Here is an 18,569-nt window from a genome sequence, read left to right on the forward strand (position 1 = left end):
TAAGACTAAGATTCACTTAACAATGTGTGTATAGCTACCAATTCAAGCAAATTTAACAAACCAAACTAGTTCTTCTCTGTGTCCTCCTGTTAAATATGGTTTAAAAATATATACTTGAAAACTCAAGGTAATAATCAACAGAATTTCCTGCCTCAAGTCTTAAACAGGGATTATGAGTATTAACTAAAAGCAAAGTCGTTATTAAAAAGTAAACTTTAACATAAAAGAATTTTCAAATTATTTCTGGAGTTTTTGATAGCAAAGATGGTAGCACACAACTTCATAATTTTTACTTGCGTATACAATACAGACGATCTGTAGTGTCAGCTTTTTAAACAAAATACTTTAAAAGCCATTTTAAGTTATAATTTGTAATTAGTAGCTATTATCTGTTAAAAGTTCCTTTGCTTATATATTCAGTATGAATAAAACATGTTTAACTCTGGCATTAGTGCTGTCCCTATAAAAAAACACACATTTATGTACATACAAAGATATCTACTAAAACAAATATTAATATTGATATATAAAAACATATTTAATAAAAATAATAACTATTTAAATACCTTATTGTTATCATTTACCATTCCTCATATTACACTGTTTTAGGGATGGATACAGTCATTTATATGTTCTAAAAAGTTATCTATGCCAGAAATTATTTCACATTTAAAGCAATCATTTTAACTGTGACATGGTTTTTCACGGGAGCTTCCTTAGTTTAAATTAAAAAAAAAATAGATTACTTTACTGCTTTTGGCTTTTTGCTGTTCAATTCCTTACCCTTGCCCAGAAACAAGACTACATCTTTGCCCTTTGTTGATATTGCTGCTCAAGCTCATTATCACGTGAATATCTGGTTATTGTTTTATAAATGTTCATTTTCTAGAAGCTCACTCTTTCTTTCTTTCTCAACAGTCAACTTTACACTAGCCACACTCATTATCATCATGTGGCAGTACTGCTCTTCCTCTGCCTTTGCTGCTTTAAAAATTAATGCACTGTTATTTTCTGAATACTGCATAAGCTGCTTATGAGTACATTATGCTATCAAGCAAGCACATGCAGAAAAGCTTCCTAAACTGTTATTCTTTCAATGAAAATACAGCTGGTTCTGCTTCAAAGGCACATCTTTTCACCTGCAAATGGACTTGCTCCTGCACTTATTCCTCAATTCATTGTCTTTTATTTGTGTCTAGAAATCTTTAATTGCCTTTAATTAGAAAAAAGTAAATTCAGTGCTTTAATCTTGCAAATACATTCAATCATAATTCTGTCTGGGATGAATACCAAGTTCTATTCACTGTCTGATCTCTATAACAAAGATATATAATTTATTGTCCATTTATATAGACCACACCAATTAAGATACAATAGAAAAGCGGAGAGATAAGAGTCAAAATATTTGAAAAGAAAAATTTGCAATCTAAATTTAATTACTCAAATGAATTATTGGAAGATGAGTTATTTACAGCATGCCAAAAATACTGGCAAATAATATTTGGTAATCGACAATAAAGACTTTTATATTTCCTTCAACATTTTTAGAATAAATCTCATCAAATGCTTCAAATCCCTCCTCCCTTTGTCAAAAAGCAATACACTACTTGGAATCTTACTTTTCTTGTATGACCTAAGTTACATATAAAAGTAACACAATTTGTCATATGAAGTAAATTCGCAACTGCCATATGAACACAATTTTTAGTTATCATATTGCAAACTACAAATATCTAAAGAAGACTAATTACAAAACTAGGGGTCAATAGTCTTTCATATGGAATCTTGTTAAAAAAAACTCTAGTAACTATGTCAGTAAACAAATGGCCTGCATTTTAAAACCTTCAAGATGAATAAAATTACAAATGCTCACAGGAAAATAACTAGGTAAAAAATTAACCAATCAAACTGATAAAATGAAAATAACTACAAAGCCAGAAATAGTCCAGTAGATTACCATCAGCATAATGTAACTTTACATTTAATAAATCGTGCAAAGGATAACAATTTCCTTAAAGAAAAAAAGCAAGTATTATCTACAAAAGTAAACTATGCAAAAAGTAAAACTTTTCTCAGAATTATTTGGAGATATCCAGAATATAGAGAGCAGGCTGGTAAATTCATCACTGAAAATAAAAATCTCGTGCAAAATTTTCATTTTAATTTTGTTATAGAAACAATTCAAACCAATGATAATTTTTCAATGCTTGGACATAACAGCTTGTCATACATTACCATTACAGCAAACACATCATCATTTAACACCACATTAAGTACTAAGAAACAAGCACTAAGCTTAGAGCTGCTAAAGATAAACCAAGTTGCTCATAAAATATAAATTAATTTCCAGGAAAATTAATATTAAAATGCTAACCAAGCAAAAATTTATACATGGAGGGGAATTATAGTTAAATAGAAGATGTTATAAATAATATCAACTTTGGAGTTTGCAATTAGTGCACAAAAAAGTCCACAAACATTTAAGAAGTGGTTGTATCCAAGGTACCCATGGGGATGTAGAGAAGTAAAAGAAAGACAAACAACAAAAAGAATAACAGGGAACCTAAAACTCAAAATTAAGAAAAATTAAACAACAACATATTTCAGTAAGTATTCAATTTAGTTAAACATACTATTTCAAGAAAAATGATAAAATATTCAAATTAATGTAAACAGGTAAGGTTAAACAAAGGGTATATAAAATTGTAATCATCTAAGAATTAGGACAGTTGCTTTATTGATTATTTAAATATTTATTAAGTACCTTCTGTGAACATCATTAGAGATGCCAACAAAAATTAGATGGAGCTTCTGTCTTCAAGAATATTTAAATTCTAGTAAGTACAATTTAAAAAAATGTGAAAGATAGGAGAAAGTAATCACATTTAGAAGTTTAAAAATCCTTATTGTCTGGGTTAAATAAGGATATTAATATACTTTATTAAGTCAACTATGAAAACTTGAGAATCTCCTCTCCCTTTCCCAAAACAAGGAAAGAAAAGAAAAAAAGGAATGGAAAATGTTGAAAATTTGAAGAATGAAAAAGATAACATAGTCAAAAGTTTCAAGAAAAAAGGTTAGAGTGGAGATTAGCAAAGGAAAAATCACTACAAATGAAAAACATAAATAAAAATGTGAAAATATATCAAGATTTTTAATTCATAGTAAATTATATAGAATTAAATTTGCTTGCTTGAAAACAAAGATTCTCCAGCTATATTGAAAAATCAGTTATATCATTAATTTATAGATTAAAATAAAGGGATAAGAAAAATACCAGAATACTTAACAAAATAACAAAAAGTATTTTACCAATATTAATATAAAACAAAAAGAAGTCTAAACAGAAACTTCATAAGAACTTTATAAATAAAAAGGTCATTATATAATAGAAAAGGGGAAATCATCATAAATATATACCAATTTACAAATGCTAAGCAATAAAACATAGCTTCAAATATATAAAGCAAAAACTGATAGCATTACAAGAATCGAAAACTATAGTCTTAGGGTATTTTAATTCTCATTTTTCACAAAATGACAGCTAAAATATATAAAAAGTACACAATAGAATTGAAAACTATAATTAATATAAGTAGTACTGAATCCTAATGTTAGAGAATACCTATTCCTTTCAAGCACAGGGAATGTTAACAAAATTGACTGCATACTAATTCAGACAGGAAATACTAATATTAAAAACTGATATCACACACAAAACATTGTCGGTACAAGAAACAAGGCTAAAAATCAATTTAAGAAAAAGTAAGAGTGGAGCTTTTGAATGTTATTAAAGTTAAGCTATTATCAGCTTAAAATAGACTGTTACGTTTTATGGAAGCCTCATGATAACCACAAAGAAAAAAACTAATAATAGATACAGAAAAGATAAACAAAAAAACTAATATTAGATTCAGAAGAGACAAATAGAAAGAATCAAAGTATACCACAAAAAAAATTATCAAATTGCAAAGATGATACCAAGCGAGGAAGAGAGGAACAAAAGAAATACAAAACAGACAGGAAACAATTAACAAAAAAATGACAACAAAAAGCCCGTACTATCAAAAATTACTCTAAGTGTAAATATATTGAACCGACCAATCAAAAGATATAGAGTGCCTCAATGGATAAAAAAAGGTTCAGTTATATGCTGTCTATAAAAGACTAGCTTTAGAAATAATGACACACACAGGCCGAAAGTTAAGAGATGGAAAAAGATATTCCATGCAAATAGTAACCCAAAAACAGCAGGAGTAGCTATACCTATACTTGACTAAGTAGAATTTAAACCAAAAACTGTTACAAGAGATGAAGAAGGTCATTACATAATGATAAATGAATTAACTTAACAGGAAGATATAACGATTATAAATTAAAAAATACAATATATGCATGTGTGTACATAAATAAATATACGTATATACATATATACGTGTGTATATATGTACATACATGTATATGTATATATACATATCTACATACACAAGTATATATGTATATATGAGTGTACATATATATGTATATGTGTGTGTAGACATATATATATATGCACCCAACATCAAAGAATCTAAATACATAAAACAACCATGGAACTGAAGAAATAGAAAGCAATACCATAATAGTAGGCAAAAATGGATAGATTATTGAGACAAAAAACTCAAGAAAAAAAACAGATTTAAACAATACTACAGAACAAATGGACTTAACAAATATATACAGAACATTCCAAACAAAAGTAACAACATACATATTCTTCTCAAGTGTACACTAACATTCTCCAGGAAAAATCACATGCTAGGTCACAAAGTAAGTTTTAACAAATTTAAGAAGACTGAAATCATTCCAAGTATCTTTTATGAGCACAATAGAATAAAACTAGAAATCAATAACAAAAGGAAAATGGGAAATTCACAAATACACGAAAAGTAAACAAGGAACCCACGAACAATCATTCAGTAAAAGAAATCAAATGGAAAATAAGAAAATGTTTTGAAAGGAATGAAAATGAAAACACAACATAACAAAATTAATGGGATGCAGCAAAGGTAGTACTGAGAAAAAAGTTTATTAACAATAAACAACTACATTTAAAAAGAAATATCTCAAACAACCTAACTTTATACCTCAAAAAATTAGAAAAAGAACAACCCTAAGCACAAAGTTGCCAGGAAAAAGCAAAATAGTAAAGATTCTGGCAGAAATAAATGAGATAGAGAATAGCAAAACCATGTGGAAAAAATCAATGAAACTCATCACACACGAAATAGCAGACATTACAACTGATGCCACAGAAATGAAAAAGATCATAAGGGGCATTTAGAAACAATTATACACCAACAAACTGAATAAACTAGAAGAAATGGGTAAGTTCCTAAAAATATGCAACCAAGCAAGAATGAATCAAGAAGAAATAGAAAGCCTGAAAACTAGTAACAAATGAGACTGAATCAATAGTCAGAAACTTCCAAATAAAGAAAAGCCCAGTACTAGATGACTTCATTTCTATGAAACATCAAAAAAATCCTTCTGAAAGTCTCCCAAAATATGGAAAAAGAGGGAACACCTTCAAACTCATTTTATAAAGCTAGCCAGCGTTACCTTGATTTGAATGCCAAAGACACCACAACAAAAGAAAACTACTGACCACTATTCTCTTATGAACATAAAACAAAAATCCTCAAGAAAATATTAGCAAACAAAATTCAACAGCACATAAAAGAGATCATATACAATGACCAAGTGGGATTTATCCTTGGGCTATAAGGATGGTTCAACATATGATAAAGTACATTAACAGAATGAAGAATAAAAATCACATGATGATCTCAACAAATGGAGAAGAAGCATTTAACAAAAAGTTCACCAGGAACTTAAACAAATATATGAGAAAAAAACAACCCCATCAAAAAGTGGGCAAAGGATATGAACAGACACTTCTCAAAAGAAGACATTTATGTGGCCAACAAACATATGAAAAAAAAGCTCAGCCTTACTGGTCATTAGAGAAATGCAAATCAAAACCACAGTGAGACACCATCTCATGCCAATTAGAATGGCAATCATTAAAAAGTCAGGAAACAACAGATGCTGGAGAGGTTGTGGAGAAATAGGAATGCTTTTACACTGTTGGTGGGAGTGCCAATTAGTTCAACCATTTTAGAAGACATTGTGGTGATTCCTCAAGGATCTAGAACCAGAAATATCATTTGACTAAGCAATTCCATTACTGGGTATATACCCAAAGGATTATAAATCATTCTACTATAAAGACACATCCACACTTATGTTTACTGAAGCACTATTTAAAATAGCAAAGACTTGGAACCAACCCCAATGCCCATCAATGATAGACTGCATAATGAAAATGTGGCACACATACACCATGGAATACTATGCAGCCATAAGAAAGAATGAGTTTACGTCCTTTGCAGGGACATGGATGAAGCTGGAACCATCATTCTCAGCAAACTAACACAGGAACAGAAAACCAAACACCACATGTTCTCATGTATAAGTGGGGGTTGAACATGGAGAACATATGGGCACAGGGAGGGGAACATCACACAAGAGGGTCTGTCAGGGGGTGGGGTGTAAGGGAAAGGATAGCATTAGGAGAAATACCTAATATAGATGACGGGTTGATGGGTGCAGCAAACCACCATGGCACATGTATACCTATGTAACAAACCTGCATGTTCTGCACATGTATCCTAGAACTTAGGGTATAATAAAAAATAAAATTCAGCACCATTTCTTGATAAAAATTCTCAATAAATTAGATATAGAATCAATGTCCCCCTTCTTTTTTTCTAGTAGTTTTATGTCTTATATTTGCCTTTAATTCATTTTTATTTCTTGACATTGGTCTTGGCAATGATTTCTTGGATGTAACACTAAAGAACAGGCAACTGAAGCAAAAACAAACAAGTGAGACTAAATTAAACTAAAAATCTTCTGCATGGCATAAGGAGCAATGAACAAAATAAAAAGGTAATCTATAAAATGGGAGAAAATATTTGTACACCATGTATTTGAGAAACAGTTAAATCAAATTATATAAGGAACTTATATTTTACAATAGTAAAAAAGACAACTTGATTGAACATAGCTGACTAGAAAATGGTCAAAAGATCTGAATAGACATTTCACCAAAGAAAGTGGAGAAAATGACAAACAGGTACATGGAAAAGTCCTCAACCTCCCTAATTATCAGAGAAGTGCTAATCCAACCACAATAAGATAATGTCTCACACCTGTTAGGATGACTATGTTAAAAACAAAACAAAACATAATAAATGTTAGTGAGGATATAGAAAAGAGAAAATCCTTGTATATTCTTAGTAGAAATGGAAAAAAATAGTATGGAGGTTCCTCTAAAATTAAAAATATAACTACTATATGACCCAGCAATCTCTCTCCTAGGTATATACCCAAAGAAAATAAAATCTCCACATTTTAGAGTTACCACGTTCACTGCAGCATTATTCACAATAGCCAAGATATGGAAATAACCTAAGTGTCCACAGACAGATGACGGGATCAAGAAATTATTTTATACATATATAAAAATATATTTCATCCTTTAAAAAGGAGGTCCTGCCATTTGGGAAAACATGGATGAAAATGGAGGACATTATGCTAAGTGAAGTAGGCCAGACAAAGAAAGAAAAATACTGCATGATCTCTCTTATCTTTTCAATCTTAAAAAATGGGTGTCAAATATGCAGAAAAAGAGAGTGGAATGGTGTTACCAGAGTTGGAGGGAAGGGGAAATGCAGAGATGTAGGTCAAGGGTATAAAGTTGCAATTATGTAGGATGAATAAACTATAGATCTAATATACCACATGAGAACTACAGTTAATAATATTGTACTGTACACTGGATATTTGCTGAGAGTAGATTTTAGGACTCTTACCACACACTGAAAAGGTACTATGTGAGATGATGCATATTTTAATTGGTTTGACTGTAGTAATCATTTACTGTGTGTGTGTATGTGTATATGTGTGTGTACAGCAAAACGTCATGTTGTACACCTTAAATATGCACTATAAATGTTCTTTTTTTTTTTTGAGATGGAATCCCACTCTGTCACCCAGGCTGTAGTGCAGTAGCACGATCTCTGCTCACTGCAAGCTCTGCCTCCCGGGTTCACGCCATTCTCCTGGCTCAGCCTCCCAAGTAGCTGGGACTACAGGCGCCCGCCACGACGCCCGGCTAATTTTTTTATTTTTATTTTTTTATTTTTAGTAGAGACAGGGTTTCACCATGTTAGCCAGGATGGTCTCGATCTCCTGACCTTGTAATCCACCTGCCTCGGCCTCCCAAAGTGCTGGGATTACTGGCGTAAGTCCCTGCGCCTGGCCTGTACTATAAAAATTCTTGATTGGCTATATGTATTCTAAATATTTTTTACTTTGTTTGCATGTCTTTTGTTTTTCAGAAATATATTTTGCCTTATAGGGCATACTTTTTGTGTCTTATTTATGAAATAGATATATACTATATTTTGGTATCAATTATTTATATTTATTTTCTGACTTCTAATGTAACTTCTTTGTTTATCCTTTAGTTATTTAGAAGTGTTATTTTTGTTAATTTATTTTGCATTTCCAAAGCAATGGTAGAGATGGAAAAAAAGTGCACTAAAGGAGAGGGTTGGGTGAAGAAGGGGAAGTTACCTTTTTGCTTCTAACTAATTTCTAATTTACTACATTTGATTTAAAAATGCAGTTATAGGATATTGATTCTTTATAACTTGGGATACTTTCTTTGTGACTTAGTATGTAGGTAGGTAATTTTTTAGAAATACTCCATGTATCCTTGAAAAGAAAATCCTGCACCTAGAGTTTAATTTAAAATAGATAAGCTTCCTGTTATCTTCCTGTGGTAAGTGAGCTTTTCTAGTCCACAGTTCTACTAGGGTAGTATCTCTTTGAGGGTCCAAGTATATTTGGGAGTCTCAATTCCATCTACACACCCTTATTTCGAGTCTTCCTTAATCCTTCTTTCACATATGACCCCTGGAGAATTCTCTTTCTTTTTTTCTGAGCTCAGGTTTCCATATAAAAGAACATTTGTTCTACTTTATTTAGCATATTTTACAGGAGAATTTTGAAGTTATCAAATTATTGCCAATAAGAGTCAACAGAATTAAAAGTTATAATATGTATACAAAGGAATGATTAAATGGATTATACAATCAAAAATGCTGATTATATAAAAGCATTGAGCCTAAAGAATAATATTTATTTTTTGTTTTATTAAATTAATTAAAATTATAAGAGCACTGAAAAATTGTAAGTACACGAAGTTCATATCTTTACTGGTAAGCAGGACTGCATTTAATTTTGCTTCCATAAAACTCTATAAAGTCCTTTTTCACTCATATATTTCTGTGTATCATATGCATTAGAGAAAATTTATTTTCTTAATATACATAATTGTGTTTTTATCTTAATTAATAGGAGTGTATCAAAGGTAATTCATTGCTTACCAATTTGTTTTCTGTACTGATCAACAGGAAGTTTTATAGTAGAAGCATCTTTTCTACCCATCTTTGATCTCCAAAATGCCTGTTGAAAAGAAAACAATTATAATGAAAATTTTTTTAAAAAGGAGTATCTATAAAATCCAGAAATAGTTTATTCTATAAAATTCATTTTTAAAGCAATGGGTACAAATACCTTTGACTTATTTCCATTAAATATTCATAAAGAAAACAAAATTCTTTTAAATAAATTATCAATGATACAATTGCTGGTAATTAAATTTCTCAATCATTTGTTTTTGATAACATTCATCTTATCAAGTACTATCAGTGTTCCATTAAACCATATTGTTAAATAACATTATCTGTAAATATGAAAATCATGTAGTATTTACTTAGATAGGTTGGGGCTTTTGGCATGCTTTTGGCAACATGTTTATTTCCAAGTATATATAGTTTGGATATATACTTGCTATGTTACATTAAAAGTAAGGCTAAAGTTTGAATCTCAAGTATTTTGTATTTTATTTTAAAAAGCATGGCATATGCATACAAAGCAGATGAATTTCAGTTCTAGTTCTGCCCCTCTTAATGTAAACAATAAAAACTACTACCATTTATTAATATTTTCATGCTTATTACATTATATGCACTGTTCGATTTAATCAGCCTATTTATATTGATATACAATACTTGTACCTACTTTGGGTGGATATATGTAATATTTTGATACCTGTATACAATGAGTAATGGCCAGTTCAGAATAATTGGGATATCCATCACCTCATTTACACGTTCTTTGTGTTGGGAGCAAAACAAATCTTCTAAGTATTTAGAAATATATAATAAATTATTGTTAATCATAATTTTCCTACTGTACTATTGAATACTAGAAATTATTCCTTCTATCTAACTGCATTTTTGTATCCTTTAACCAACTTCTCTACCCTTCTACCCACTTCCCATCCCTGGCTCTGGTAGCCATTATTCTACTCTCTACCTCCATGAGATCCACTTTTTCAGCTCTCACAAATGAGTGAGAACAAGCAATATTTGTCTTTCTGTGCCTGGCTTCTTTCTCTTAACATAATGACCTTCAGTTCCATCCATGTTGCTGCAAATGGCAGAGTTTCATTTTTAAGGCTGAATAATATTCCATTGTTTATAGAGACAACATTTTTGCTATCCATTCATCTACTGATGGATGCTAAGGTTGATTCCATATCTTGGTTATTGTGAATAATGCTGCAATAAATGTGAGAGTTCAGGTATGTCTTCCATATACTAATTTCCTTTCTTTTGGATATATACCCAAGAGTAGGATATCTGGATCATATGGTAGTTCTATTTTTTAGTTTATTGAGGAACCTCCATATTGTTTTCCATAATGGTGTACCAATTTACATGTTCACCCACAGTGTATGACCATTCCCTTTTTTCTCCACATCCCCACCAACACTTGTTATTTTTTGTCTTTCTGATAGTAGCCACTGTAACTAGGATGAGATGATATCTCACTGTGCTTTCAGTTTGGATTTCCCTAATGATTAGTGATGCTGAGAATGTTTTTCATATACCTGTTGGCCATTTGTATCTTCTTTCGAGAAATGTCTATTCAGATCTTTTGCCGATTTTTAATTGAATTGTGTTTCGCTATTGAGTTGTTTGAGCTCCTTATATATTCTGGGTATTAATCCTTTGTTGGATGAATATTTTGCAAATACTTTCTCATATTTTGTAAGTTGTCTCTTCCCTTTGTTGATTGTTTTCTTTGCTGTGAAGAAGCTTTCTAGCTTGATGTAATCCTATGTGTCTATTTTTGATTTTGTTGCCTGGGCTTTTGAGATCTTACCCCCAAAAATTTTTGCCGGACCGATGTCCTGTAGTGGTTTCCCAATGTTTTTTTCTAGTCATTTCATAGTTTTATGTCTTACATTTAAGTCTTTAACCCATTTTGAGTTGATTTTTGTATATGATGAAAGATAAAGAATCTACTTTCATTCTTCTGCATATAGAAACCAGTTTTCCCAGGATCATTTATTAGACAATCCTTTCCCACATTGTAACTTCATGGTACTTTTATAAAAAATGAGTAGACTCTAAGTGTGTGGATTTAGTTCTGGGTTCTCTGTTCTATTCTATTGATCTATGTGTCTGTTTTTATGCCAGTAGCCAATTGTTTCGTTACTATAAATTTGTAGTATAATTTGAAATCAGATAGTGTGATTCTCTGGCTTTGTTCTTTTTGCTCAGAACTGCTTTAGCTGTTTGGGATATTCTGGGGCTCCATGTGAATTTTACGATTGTTCCTTAGGACTTTTGTGGAGAATGTCATTGGTATTTTGATAGAGATTGCATTAAATCAGCAGATCACTTTGGGTAGCAGAGAAATTTTAACAAGATTAATTTTATCATGAACGAATGTTAAATTTTGTTGAATACTTTTTCAGCATCTGCTGAAATAATCGTATGGTGTTTATCCTTGATTCTGTTGTTGTGATACATCATGTTTATTGATATGTGTATGCTGAACCATCCCTGCATCACTGGGGTGATCCAACTTGATCATGACGCATTATCTTTAGAACGTGTTGCTGAATTTTGTTTGTAGTGTTTTGTTGAGATTTTTACATCTATGTTCATCAGGGATATTACCTTGTAGTATTCCTTTTTTATTGTGTTCCTGTCTAGTTTTGGTATCAGAGTAATGCCAGCCTCGTAAAATGAGTTTGGCAGTATTCCCTCCTCTTCAATATTTTGGTATAGTTTGAATAGAAATGGCATTAGTTCTTCTTTAACTGTTTGGTAGAAGTCAGCAATGAATCTATCAGGTCCTGGGCTTTTTTATTACTGCTTCAAGCTCATGATTCATTTTTGGTCTGGTCAACCATTCTGTCTTGTCATGTTTAATCTTGGTAGGTTTTATATGCCCAGGAATGTATTCTTTTCTTCTAGATTTTGCAATTTGTTGGTATATAGTTGTTCTTAGTAGTCACTAATGATCTTTTGCGTTTCTGTGGTATCAGTTGTAATGTTTCTTTTTTGTTTCCCATTTTTTTGAGTTTCCTCCTTTTTTTCCTTGGGCAAGCAAAGATTTGTTAATTCTACTTATATTTTCAAAAAACAACTTTTTGTTTTGTTGATTTTTTTGTATTTTTTGTCACAATTAAAATTTATTTCTGGTCTATAAGTTTTAAGATTTTTATTGAATTTAAATATTGTGGCAGAGAGTACAACCTGATTACCACATTCATATTCTTCTTTTCTTCCTAGCACAGACTATATCTCCTAGCCTCAATTACAGTATGTCATTATTTATAGAACATGAGTGTTGCAGTTGTAAGTATTCTTCAAACTGGTGTCTGTAAGTTGTTCCTCATTCCTTCTAGTAAGGCATTACAAGATGAAGATAAAGTTAGACAAGAACTGGTCATGTCACAAGCAAAAATATAGAGAATAGAAAGTCCAGTAATTTGGGGCTAAAAATGTTGGAAAAGCCAACTTCTTCTGAGAACCAACAGGAAAAAAACGAAAACAGGCTTTGAAGAACAAAGACCCATTAAAACTTATCAGCTTAAAAAAAAAAAGAAAAAAGAAAAAAAGAGAGAGAGAGAGACAAAGAGCAGATTAGGGGTTTTCACTGTCTCACCTGAGCCTATTATTTCAGATTACTTCAAAGTAGACACTATTGGGTAGAAAAAGAGAAGCCCAGGAGTTCTAAAGCACAGAAAGAAAGCGGACATGAGAATTAGGTCTAGGAAAGAAATTGCACTGTGTTTGTTGGCACATGCAACTAAGTAGAAATGGTAAGAAGGTTACTAAAATGTGAGGAACTATATTTACTAAGAAACCAGAAACATAATCTAAAAAAGTCTTTGAATGAAAGCCAACTTTTGGGCCTCTACATTTAAACCAGTATACAGCAGTACCCAAGGAAGGCAAACTCTATAGAGTTTATAACATCTACTTCACACATAACTAGAAAGGAAGAACCATCCAGAGGGGAGAGCCATGAAGAACGGACAAAAAGACCACAAACTGAAACTTCTACTTCAGTACAGTGGATCTTCTCAGTGGTCTCATGAACAGAGGTTTTATCATCACAATAGACCAATGACTCCTGTGGCTGTTTTCCATTCTTCACTTTATAAATGGGAATGATTATTGCAGGTATAAAGCAGTTATCCACTGCTTACTAATTATTTCTTAGGGGTTTTGTGATGCTGGGGAGGAGTAGAAAAATGTCACAGGCAAATTGAAAGAGGACTGTGTGTTAGCTTGAGATCCTTGGCTTGGAGCTAGAAGCAATAAATGCTAGATGTTTAGGTTCTCTCTATTGGGGAGACAGAAAAAAATAATGTGCATAGTTATTTCCATGCCAGAAAGAAAAATTATTAAAAAAACTGTTGACTACTCACTAAAATACATGTTCTCTTTTTTTTTTCCTCTGGGTACACTTGACTAATCTCCCGGCCTCCTTTGATGTCAGTTGTGGGCACATCGCTTATTTTCAACCAACAGAATGTGAGTAAATTAATGTTTCCTACTTCTAGAACTGACCTATAAAAACTTTCCTTGCATACTCATTTATCTGGATAAAATGGAGATGACCTCCAGGGTAACTCTGAACATGATGTGATGAAGATGATGACAGCCTAGATCATGAATGACTGCATGGAGGACAGCTATCCAACCAACTTGTTTTTCTGTTTCATATTGCTGTGATAAGAAAAAATAAATTTGCAGCATTTGCAGTACTACACATTTTTTGCATTCATTTGTTACAATAGTTGTCATCACTGAAACTAAAACAAACAAGTATAGATGTTTCCATATAAACTGATGCAATTATCAAACTGTAATTTTTCTAAAGAGCTTTATTAAGGTTCTAAAACACTGAACACATTTGAAATCTGTCAAGACAAAATTGTATTGTTTATCTATATACAGTCACACAGATAGTTAACAATGATCCCACCCAATACAGTGAAAGCCATCTCCAACTTAATAAGTTTTATCCATATGTAATAAAGTTATAAGTTCAGCTAAAAACCTATTTTTCTAATCATAATAATCTTCATATTTATGGTATTATTGCAATATCTAGGAATATTCAAATTATGACAAAGTCAAATAAGTTAAATTTTCATCTCTAATAAACCATGTAGTTATTACATCTAAGAAAACATTTTAAAATTCTAGCAATAAAACCAAGACAGCACCTAATTCTATAGTCTTACTTCTTATAATTCAAAACATTAAAAATAATTCTGTCAAGACAAGCACCGCACTATAAAAATTGTCAATAGATATATTATAATTTATTCATATAGCAATCCTATTTGCATAGTATTTTGCGTTTATTAATTGTAAATAGGAATCAAGTTATTTTAATCTTAATTGTGTGTGGCTAGGGAAGATACCACTCCATTTTAGGAGAGAAGTTGGATTAAATGAATAAACACTCAAGATACTATTCCCTTTTCAATTTAGTTTTGTTCTTTGCCTTTACAGACTATGCTTAATTTTTTTTAAAAGCAAATCACTGAGGCTATCTGCCAAAATGGTTACTCATTATGCTTCCCGCAATTCCTTTCTGGTCATTTAAACCAACATCCCAGCAGAGATAACACTTCAGAGGTCAATACTTTATTCATTCACTACCTACAGAAAACAAAAAAGTAAGAGGTTTATCAAAAATATATTTTCACCAACGCAGCTGAATTTTACTTATATGTTAATATACTTTACATTAAAAATTATGCCAGGGAAAAATCTAAGAATCTAAATTTTTAGAGGGGCCTATGCTCGATGAACAGACACTTTATATGTATAATAATCACTGAATATAAAAGCTTCAAAAGAATTTCAACCAAGATACATTAGAGAAAAACTGGTTTAAAATTTCTGTTCTAGCTATTTTTAGTGGTTTGGTAATATTTAATCAAAATTTCAAAATTTAAACTTTCTCATTGTCTTTGAAATTATTATATTCTATACAGTAAGTAAAATAACGTTTTACCAAATGATAAAACAAAAAATGCTTATAGAACACATTCTTACATAAATTACTTACATTTTATTAGCTGCAAGAAACACACAAAAAATAGAAAGCATTTTGCCTTACTAATAAACACATTGAGGCTGTTTTAAATGACCTAAAGAGATACCTATTCATCTGTATAGTGCAAACTGTCAATGACTCAGACATGTAGAACCTTTAAAATGTTCTGACTTTTCTTTGTTCTTCAAAGCCTTGCAGTAATCATCATTCATTTCTATTGCTTTGATGGTTAGATAGCAAACTCCCAAGAAATCCAGGGAGACATTAGCACATAGAGCCGCAATTTCTAATAAGACAGCTATTTGCATACAAGATCAGCCACAATTTAAAATGTGTTGTGATAGATGCGGAAAGGGAATAACAGACTTATATTAGCATGTACAATACCAAGATTGTTTTCACAATTTAATTCCTTGGAGATTATGTCTCATCACCTTCTTTTGTAAAGAACATTGCATTCCCTGAGGAACTAACTTGCTCTGAGACCTAGCTAAACTGAAATATGGATTAATAAGATAATATTTATTATTTATGAATTTTGCTGTAGGAATGATTTCAGATTAAATCATCACAGAAGTTTCCAACATTCTTGAAACTTGATACCACATATTTAAAGAAGAAAAACGCTGATTTTATTTAATACCTAAATTGGATATTAAAATAATTCAGATAATTTTTATCTAAACTTTACACTTATTAGGACTTTGAAGATTAAACGTAGCATTTTTGTTTTTAGTATGCTTTCTTAACCTGAATTTTCCAGAGCAATTTTGTCAACTGTATTTTAAAGCATAGTACATGACCTTTAAAAACAAACAAAGGTAGTATTATATTCAATCACCTTCCGACCAAGTTATTTTATTGCTCATTTATACCTTTTTTATGAAATCTAGAAAGAACAAGTAAAGAAATAAGAAATCTGAAGCCTTCACATATGTCTCTGCTTCCAGAAAAAGCATTAAATCCAGACTGTGACATTTAAATACATATCAAAACACAGGTTATTAAAAAAAGTTCAACCCATGTCCACAGAAAAAATAATTATCTTAGTTTTTAAGGCTAAAAGAAATACCAGGAAAACTCTTCATTAAACATGAAACTATAGTTAGGCAGAAAAGGCATTTGGTTATGGCTGGATCAAAGTTGAGAACCGATCATGAAAATACAACCTCATGCTAGATGCTGAGGATATAATAAACACAGAAGATATTTGTCCCCGATCTTATTGCACATTAACCATTTCCAGAGTATTACAAATTTAAAATTGTTCATTCACTTAACATATTTAAGTCATTGAAATGATGACACATTTCCTCGATAAAGCAAAAATCCTTAATATTAAGAACCATTAATGATCTGAATTTGTCATGTGTTCCTTTCTCATGTTCCAGTGCACTAGGAAATTCAGCTTTTAGTTCCTTGACTTTGACAAGCTCATTCATGTTTCCAGGAATTTACTATGTTCTGCAATTTGCTTTAAATGTCCTTTCAATACATCCCCACTTGTGAAACCTATATATTGTAATATTGCACACAAGAGTCATCTCTGAGTAATCATTCAGATCTTGCCTAAGAGGCATCATTCATGATTCAGAGCTTCAGAGATGGTTCTCCACACTTAAGGAAATGAAAAAAAAAAAAGGTCTTTTGAAAGACTATCAAGTGTGAAGTGGACAAGGTGTACACAATTATAATATTAAAATGAAGTATTATAAGTAATATTAATTATTTCAATATTATAAATCATATTATTTCAATTATATGTATTACTCATATTAATAGTATTATCACATTGTCATTGAGACAAGTTATTACGTTGAGGAACAAATTCTTACTGTATAAAACTGAAGAGCCAAACAGTTGTTATTCTAAAGTTTTCAGAGATCAAAGTGCCCAGTTCACCTACACTTTGACAAACTAATTTCCTTTATAGCTGCAGAAAAAGTATCTAAAAACTGAAATATGTGAAAAGATGATTTCTAAAAATCCTGATCACTTGCCAACATTGATGTGAAAATTTATACGAAAAGTAAGTACAGGACACTTAATCTGTGTAAACCTAAAAAGTTTAAAAGATTTCCAGAAAAGAAATCTTAGTAGTTGGGACTCACTTCCAGCCAAACTATGGAACTAAAACACAGTATTAGGAAATAGTGCGAGAACAAATATATTTCCTTAAGAAAAACAAAACAAACAACCAAAAATATTTAACCCCCATCTCATATCATACACAAAAATTAATTGAAGATAGATCATACAACTGAACAAAGTAGCTAAGACAACAAAGTTACTAGGGAAAAATATCATATTCATGACTTTGTAGAGGCAAATATTTATTGAAGAAAACATAGTAGGGTATTTCATAAAAGAGAAAAAAAGGATGAACTGGATTACATCAAAATTAATATTTGCTTATCAAAATACACCAATAAGAAAATAGGTTATTACAGATAGATAGTATTCATAACATATGTATCTGACAAAATAATTTGAATCCAGAATGCATTAAAAAACTATTTAATAATATAAGGTATACAACCTAATAACTTAAAAAGGGGTCAAAAACTTGAACAGGAACTAGAAACTTCAGCAAATAAGATATATAAATGACAAGCACATGAAAAAGTTCTTAATACCAGTAGTAATCAGCAAAGTGCAAATTAAAATTAGAACTGAGATTCTACTACATATCTACTAGAATGGTTCAAATAAAAAACATTTCATATACAAAATATTGAAGAGAATGTGGAGCAACTGAAATTTCTGGTACAACTTCTTTATAAAATTGACAGTTTCTACAAAGTTAACTACCAGCAATTTTTGCATTTCTATTCCTAGATATTTATGTAAGAAAGATAAATGTATATGGTTACAAAAATACTTTCTACAAAAAAGGTCATGGCGGCTTTGTTCGTAATAGTTGAAAATTAGGGGCATGGTGGCGGGCGCCTGTAGTCCCAGCTACTAGGGAGGCTGAGGCAGGAGAATGGCGTGAACCCAGGAGGTGGAGC

The 18,569-nt window shown here is 31.1% G+C and overlaps 1 protein-coding gene across 11 annotated transcripts in view; it reads right to left on the reverse strand.

Moving 5' to 3' along the window:
- Positions 1 to 18,569, reverse strand: part of TRIQK (triple QxxK/R motif containing) — an 88,489-nt gene that overhangs the window by 28,274 nt on the left and 41,646 nt on the right. For 9 of the 11 annotated variants that reach the window (XM_055286743.2, XM_063643432.1, XM_055286740.2 and 6 more), the window contains one exon: positions 9,501 to 9,579. In XM_055286743.2, the coding sequence (XP_055142718.1) occupies positions 9,501 to 9,561 (61 nt within the window). In that variant the 5' untranslated portion in view covers positions 9,562 to 9,579. Of the gene's footprint in view, positions 1 to 9,500; positions 9,583 to 18,569 lie in introns of all 11 variants that reach the window. The other 2 variants (XM_055286742.2, XM_055286739.2) reach the window with 1 other exon arrangement.

Source organism: Symphalangus syndactylus, chromosome 7 (genome assembly GCF_028878055.3).
Source record: "Symphalangus syndactylus isolate Jambi chromosome 7, NHGRI_mSymSyn1-v2.1_pri, whole genome shotgun sequence".
Lineage (NCBI taxonomy): Eukaryota > Metazoa > Chordata > Mammalia > Primates > Hylobatidae > Symphalangus > Symphalangus syndactylus.